The sequence below is a fragment of the Vombatus ursinus genome, unplaced genomic scaffold (assembly GCF_900497805.2).
Source record: "Vombatus ursinus unplaced genomic scaffold, bare-nosed wombat genome assembly UNPS02014858.1, whole genome shotgun sequence".
Classification (NCBI taxonomy): domain Eukaryota; kingdom Metazoa; phylum Chordata; class Mammalia; order Diprotodontia; family Vombatidae; genus Vombatus; species Vombatus ursinus.
In genome coordinates, this window is record NW_020954636.1 from 192,470 (window position 1) to 200,562 (window position 8,093).

Here is an 8,093-nt window from a genome sequence, read left to right on the forward strand (position 1 = left end):
CACACACACACACACACACACACACACACACACACACACACACACACTACCTCTTAGTCTGCAATCTAGAGAAACTGGCTTCCTTGCTGTTCCTGGACAGTGCTCCATCTCCCTACTCCGGGCATTTTTACTGGTTGTTCCCTGCATCTGGAATGCTCTTCCTCCTCTCTCCACCTCCTGACCTTCCAGGTTTCCTTCAAGTCCCAGCTAAAATCTCACCTTCTACAGGAAGCCTTCCGCCACCCCTCTGAATTCAAGAACCTTTTCTCTGTTCATTATCTCCAAACTTATTTTGTATATAGTTTGTTGGGTCATGGTTGTTTGCACGTTAGGTCATGAGCAGGGATTATATTTTATCTTTCTTTGTATCCCCAGTGCATCCTCAAAGCAGTGTGTTACATCCTAAATGCTTAATTGCATATTCATTGACTGACTCCACTAGTTCTCCACATCTATGGCATATGCTATTCCTACCTCCCCCTTGTGGTAATGCTCTTCACAAGGTAAGCCCTGTGACTATAACCCAGAAAAGAGGACTACTAGAGTACAAAGAGAAATAGGGAAGTGAGCATCCAAGTAACTGGCCTCTGTTTCTAATATCTCGCCAGCCCCCACCCAATCTCTGTGAGACACAATCGGGACCACAACTGACTAGGTTCTTAGGCTACAAAACCCTGCTTGAGTTGAGCCTGGGGAAACCAAAAGTCATGTTGAAGTAGCTCGAAAGCAGTTGTCCAAAGGCCTCCTCATTATCCTTCTTTGTGGCCTGAATATAGGGCGTTGCTGCTTCCTAGAAGAAAAAAAGTCAAAGGATCATAGAATATAGGCCTGGAAGGGGCCTCGGAAATGTAATCTAACTCTCTCAGCTGGTAGAGATGAAATGACTTGCCCAGGGTCAATCATATTAAGTAGTAGAGCTGACTTCTCTGACTCTGAATCCATTGGATTTTTCACTGTGTACATCTTGGGTGTTTGAGCATCTGGATCCAAAGTAGAGTATATTAACCTTTTACATACTTGTGTGAGAGAGAGAAAAGATAGAGTCTCTCCTGAAGCTCAGGAACCCAGAGAATCTGGAGGTGGAAGGGGGAGGGGAAAGGGGATAGGGAGGAGCAAAAGATTTATTGAAAAGCCAGTGTCCTCTGTAGGGAGCCCAACTGAGTGCTCAGCACTACTGAGAGTATACCATGAATGACGGCAAGAGGGAAGAAGGGGCTCCCTGGTCCAGCCCACATACTCCAATACATTTCCATTCACTTGCAATGCCACCCACCTCTCTACACACATGAGCACAGAAGCAGCTGTTTCTGTGGTTTATTCCTAGTTCTGAAGGTTGGCCCTGAGGGAGGAGCTGTTTATGTACAAGACTGTAACATTGTGGGGACAGGGGGCCACGGTGATGCAACCCTATGGTGTGCCTTTACAAAATCCTCCCTAGGGAGAACAAATAGGTCTGCATCTCAGCTGTCCCCACTTCTAACCTAGGGTAGATGTCTCCAACCTGAAGAGCACTTGGACACAAGATGTAGAGCAAGGCCCCTCTACCTGGGCATGTACATGTGGCAATGTCGAACCCAGAGAGCTCAGCAACGCCACAGAAAAATCTCTCATACCTCTGTCCAGGTCACAGGTAAAGTTCCTTAGATGAGGCCTGAATTGAGACCTAATCTTCTTCAGAAGAAAGAATGGGAACCTTAAGATCTCGTCTATTAGGTCACAATAGAAGAAGAGAAGGTGACTGTAGTCCATCTCAAATCCTCACTGGGATCTAAGGAGTCTATCAAGTGGATTATTTGGCTTATATAATAGGCTGTTCCTTAAGCACAGAGAGGAAGAAATTAATGATATGTCTGCTCTGAAAGGATCCACCTCCATTTCCCATGACATATGTCATCCTGTTCTCTTTTTCATTAGAGAAGGAATATTTACAAACGGCACAATAGGAAGGGATGACAGTGCCTTTCTTCCCTGGAGACCACCTCAAGGATGGGCTCTGATGAGATGGATGATAAAATTCTTAATACTATAATAGCTATTGACAGATCCAAGAAGTAGGAGAATTTGGAGATTTTTTAAGCCACCCTTGTGGAGTACAGCATAGAAAGAGGTCCCTTTCCTCACTATCTTCAGAGAAGCAGGTTCCATCCTTCTGTTGAAGGGTAAACAGCTCCAGGATCCTGGATTAACTTTCATCCTCACCCTGTATCACTGTGACAAACACAGAGCTTCACTTTGGAAAAGGCACCAGACTCACAGTTTTGGGTAAGATAACCTCTGGGTTTGTCCTCTGGGCCATTCTGTGGTGGGGCTGGTCCCAGACTCCCTTTTTAGAGTCGCTGTATCCTGGTGTGCCAACTATGAAACTTTCTTTGGACCAGGGACCAAGCTTATTGTTGTAGGTAAGATTTTGAGGGTCCTTGAGTGGGGCTGTAGGGGGATGGAGAAAAGACCACCAGATGGACTTTAAAAGGGAGGAAAAGTATAGCCCCTATTATCTAATTCATCTAAGGGGCTCAGTGTCCTATAGAATGAGTATCATGAAAACTTAACACCCTCAGAAGTCTCCTTGTTCAACCTGAGCCTTGAAACAGTTTATATTAGGATGGGGAAAATAAATGAGTCTACACTGACCCTCAAGGGAGTCAGAGGAAACCCATGGAAAGGAAAACATCCTGGCAAATGAGAACTACCCCCAAAGTGGAGGCTGCCTCAGGAAGTCATGAGTTGGGTTTCCTCTCCTTAGAATCTTCATACTGATGACCACTTGTTTAGTATGTGGGTTCTTTTTCTGGCATGAGTTGGATTGGACACCATCTGAGGTACCTTGCAACTCTAAAATTCCACAATTCTGTGAAGTGTTTAAGACTCAGGAAAATTTGAGGGGAAGGTCCTGAAATTTCTTCATTAATATCCATTGCCAATGGATTTTCTACAGGGAGACTTTATGTGTCTATCCTAACTTGAATTTTACAGAAGACAAACTCTCTCAACTTTCTCAAGTGCTGAACTAATCTTGGAAAAGTGTGTGTGTGTGTGTGTGTGTGTGTGTGTGTGTGTGTGTGTGTGTGTGCATGCATGTACATTCAAGAGAGAGAGACCAGAGGTCTATGGATATTGCTAAGTCTTCCTTCTGAATCCCAGGTATGATTCAGTGTATATTGGAGACATTGGGTGGGATATAAGCAAGGGGAGATTTGAAATGAAGGTCAGAGACTGTGTACTGGAAATACACAGTACTTTGGTATGGGGACACAGCTTGTTGTTGTTGGTAAGTATAAATCTATATTATGGAGGTTATAAGACTGGGAAGAGGAGCATGGTATGAACAGATGGGGAGTCGGGCTAAAGAGTGGGGGTTCTTTTTTTGCTTGCTTTTTCTGAGACAGATACAAATGCCTGTCTCTTGTAATCAGGAGCAAAGGAGTGCCCCTAGATATAGGGATTTTAGCCAGTGACTGGACTGGGTGCTGCTTGCTTTGAGACAGACTCCTAGACTAGAAGGGATCATCTTAGTAATCCTCCTGTCATCCCAGTGGATTTCCTCTATTTTCCCTCAGACTGATGAGAATTCAATCTGGAGTCAGTGTGGCATAGTGGAAGAGAGCCAGATTTGGGGGCAGAGGGACTGGGTTCATCAGATCTTGACTCAGTTATTTACTAATTTTTGGCAAGTTGCAAAAGAGGAGTTTGGAATAATTGGCATCTGAGATCCCGAGTCTATGACTCTATGAACTTGTTGTTCTTATGAATGCTTGGGGGAAAATATTTCATGGGCTCCCTTCTCAACAATCTCAAGATCTCAGTGACGATCAGAGGTCCAAGTCATAAGAGAAAGAGATGAGGATCATGCAAACTGTATTTTCATGGCCATAAAGCCAACAATGAAAAGTATATTTTTACCTCCAACTGAAAATACCTTTAATGCCTGGGTAGTAGACCACCTAGGAGGAGGTTTGAGTTGAGACGGGTAGAGTGGGCATGTGTAGTTTTTCTTCCAGTCTCTGTTGGTGTGTGAACAATGAAAGACAGTACTTTGGCAGTGGCACCAGGCTGCTTGTTGTGGGTAAGCAAAGCAGTTTCTCTTATGTTATAGATTCCAGCACACAGAGGGGTGTCAGCTTGAGGTCCAGAGAGACTGACAGGGGCAGAATGAGAAACCGAGGAACATCATCAACGAAAAGGGGAAAGAAAAGGAAAATGACTACTTGGGGGATAAAATGGGAGCTAGGCCCCTCTCCCTTACCTAGACAATCTAGAAGGGACATAGTTTGATAGGACAGACCCTTGTTCAAGATGTGCTAGGTTTTGTCACAATACTGTCTTGATGTGTAACAACCAGCCGCAGTACTTTGGAGAGGGGACTCAGCTAAAAGTCCTGGGTAAGGAATGGGGTCTAGGGTGGTAAGGGATGGTACTATACTTTAGGCCTTCTTCTCCTCCCATCTTCTGACTCCACAGGGGACTTCAAACCTTTCACTTTGCAGATCTTCTGTCACTACTTCTGTACAACCTTGGGTGATACTCACCCAATGCAATTTTCCTTCTCTAGTCCAGGAGCCATTGTTCCTTGAGCATCTCTTTGACCCTGTGGCCCACTTTCCCATGGACCTTTCAGGTTTTTTTATCTGTCTCTTTCTGGTTTTTTTGAATGTCTGTCAAGTCCATTCTATTCAGCAAATATTTATTCATGGTCCCTCTCCACATACAATGTCCCATGATGTCTCTCCCTCTCTTCTTTCTACTGACTTCTCCATATTGTGCTTTGAAAATTTTTTTCTTCTTCCACCCTGGATGTTCTTCTGGCCAGATGCTCTTATCCACAGTGGGTCCAGCCAGAGCCCAGGAACTCATCTCTATTCCCACCAGAGTTCAAATGGGATCTCATTTCAGAGAGGGAAGAAAGTGAAAGAGATATAGCACTGGTTTTACAGCAACAGTCTGGGGCTGTGTAACAACTCACCCCTCACTTTTGGAGATGGAACCAAGCTGGTGGTGACAGGTATGGGGATCCCACATTGAATCAGGGGGGCATCTAACTTTTTTTCACCTTGTTCAATTATTTGAATTGGTAGTGGGAGAGAAGATAGGGTCTGAACCAACTCTGCATTTCTGAATCTGCAATTCTCCTCTCTGCTTTCCTAAAGGCAACTCTGGCTCATTTTCTTGATCTGTTCTGCCTGCCTTTCCTCCATAATACTGAGCTCTTCACCTCAGACACCCCTTTTTTTAAATTTCTAGGTTGTGTTGTAACTCCCTTTCTTCATATCCTGCCTCCTGGATTAGCTTCAGTTTCTTACTGAGTTTACCTCTATCTATCTGTTTCTCTTCTTTTTTTTCTCTCTTTCTCATTCCCTCCCTTAATTCTGCATGTGTGTCTCCTTCTTTGTAACTATCTCTGTCTTCTCAGACTCGGTTTCTTTTTCCACCTCCATCTACACCTCATTTGCCACCCTAGTCAGTCATCTATTTCTTCATCTCCTCTCTGTCTCAGTCTGTCTCAGTCTCTCACAGTCTCTCATAGTCTCAGTGAGTCTCCAGTCTGAGTGAGCTAATTTTAAGAGGACAAGAGATAATGTCTACTGAGATCAACAAGGTCAAAGCAGGGAAAGGGAGCGGAGCAACTCAGAGAAAAGAGGAAATCTACAGTCACCTGTACCTGTGAACTTCAGGCGACTGAGGGCAGAATTTCATCTGGCTTCAATGGGTACTGGGTTCCATGCTAGAAAACCAAGCCTAGGTGAGCAGTTCAGTTTAGAAATACTAACTGCCTTAGCATAAAGCCCTAGAGAGGAGGAAAGTGATCCTCCCTCTCCAAACCTCAGAATCTATGCTTCCATGAGACAAGATACCTGCCAGGGGTAAGTACAGAGAAATTCCCTAAGGAGAAAAGGAGTAAATCTCTGAGTAATGCGCTCTGGCCGAATGTGTAAGAGGGTAGTGAAAGTGGTTGGTGGCAAGGAGGGGGGGAGAGGACAATGGAGAAGAGATAAAGGGCTAAGTCTGGGTCAGAAGATGAATATAGGCATTGTGTTCCTTTGAAGGGTCTGACCATAGAATTTAGATTTAGACCCGGAGGATACCTTAGAGATCATCAAATAAGTTCTCATTTTACATATGAGGAAATTGGGGTCCAGAGAGACTTGTCCAATCATAAAAGTAATAAGTTGCAGAAGCAGGATTTGAACCCAGGTCCTCTGTTTCTAAATCCAACACTTTGTACAGTACCATTGAAATCGGACTCCTATCCAAAGAGGTGAGTTCAGACAATGCTCTCTGGCCAAAAGCCTTGTTAGCTGAGTTCCTTTCTCCACTTCTATTCCCAATCCATATTTATCCCTTTCCCCTGATTTCCTTAGCAGAAAAGTCCAAAGACATTCAAGACTGAGAATTTTCAGGAAAACTTGTTGATAGGACACCTTCCAAATCCCAAAGCACCAAGTAAACAGCCTTCATGAAGGCTGGGGAATTACCAAGATACTACAGAGCATATGGAGAAAACCATTACCTGAAGTCCTAGACCATATTAAGGGAACACTCTAATAGTGAGAGTAATAGTAGGGGATGTTCTGGTATAAAAAATCAAAATAACCTCAATTCCTCTATGTATGTTCAATTGAATGCTTACCACCTCCAGACAGGTCCTAACACCAGTGCTTTCCACATAGTAGGCAGTGGATAAATATTTGATTCTGTGAAATTATTTGCTAAACCACCAAGTACCTCATTCCCCAGGGACAGATAATGTGCTAAAAGACTGGAAGGGGGGGGGGGTTTCAGACCTACTAACTCACAAATATAAATAATCTCTTTGAAACTATCATAGATATAGGCATGATCTGGACAGCATTACCTTTTGCATGTATTTGGCAAATAACCCATTACCCGTGACTAGCATGCCTACAGTTAATTCTTGGGATCATGCCCCAAGACAAGCCTAAGCCTCTGATCCCAGGGGACCCCTCTTCACAAAGAGCTGGAGGAGATCTGAACAAGAGAGTAGTTACACTTTTAACCTGAGCAGCACCCTCCAGGAAGTCCTTCCAATACCCACCCACCATTAGGAGGGATGAAACAATAACTCCAATTTCTCCGATCACTCTAGATTCATTGGCCAGGGGTAAAAATATCTTTCTGAGGTGGGCGTTAGACTGAGGAAAAGTATAATCATCAATATCTAGAGCTAGAAAAGACCTTAAAAATCCTTTACTCATTTTACTAATAAGAAATGTAAGATGATTTCAAAGATTCTGACAGTGTCAAGACGCAATTCTAGTTTTTTTTTTTTAACTACTCCATCATGCCTCTGGTAACTAATTTCCTCTCTAGAGCACATTTCCTCTCCTAGAAGCAAGATTTAAAGGGTGACCCACAAAAGTCTGGCCCCACAGTCTTTACAAGGCACCTCCTTAGGAAATAACATATTGTTTCTTTGATTGGAGAGATCATCTGTGTCTGACTATCCCACTTATTAGACAGTCCCATCTCTGAATAAGCTTATGTTGTGGGTCAAGTTTTCAATACTATTCTTATCTCAACTCCTTACCATAAGTTTTCTATGACATCTACTGGACATTAGACTGGGCAAAAGGAGGGGGTAAGGTTTGGACCCTGGATGCTTCCCTCAAAAAAAATTATAGGCAAACAATACACAACCACAATAGATACTAGCAACATTTATTGACTTAAAAAATTAAATAATCATGTTACTCAATGTTTTAAACTACCTGGGAATCCTAAGGTAGAATAGTCTGAAGATCCATAAATTGAGTATTGAATAAGAGAATAAATACAGCTTTGTTTTAACATAAGAAGAAAAGCTCTTAGTAGCCTGAGTAACACAAATACAAAAAACATACAGAGTTGTCATTTTCTCCTCAGGACAGTACTGAGGGAGTCACATTTATTAGTTATTTACTATATCCCAGGCATTGTGCAAAATCCTAAGGGTATGAAGAAAGGCAGAAACATGGTCCCTAACTCAAGGAGCTTGTACTCTTGTTGAGGAGACAACATCCAAACAATTATGTACATACAAGATAAATAGATAGATAGATAGATAGATAGATAGATAGATAGATAGATAGATAGATAGA

At 42.9% G+C, this 8,093-nt stretch overlaps 2 gene segments (V, D, J or C); both read left to right on the forward strand.

Moving 5' to 3' along the window:
- Positions 1–1,153: 1,153 nt before the first annotated feature.
- Positions 1,154–8,093, forward strand: part of LOC114027270 — a 23,335-nt gene continuing 16,395 nt past the window's right edge.
- The window catches only part of LOC114027279, a 9,842-nt gene continuing 3,225 nt past the window's right edge, over positions 1,477–8,093 (forward strand). The window contains 1 exon segment of the C gene segment in view: positions 3,170–3,268. Coding sequence covers positions 3,244–3,268 — 25 coding nt within the window.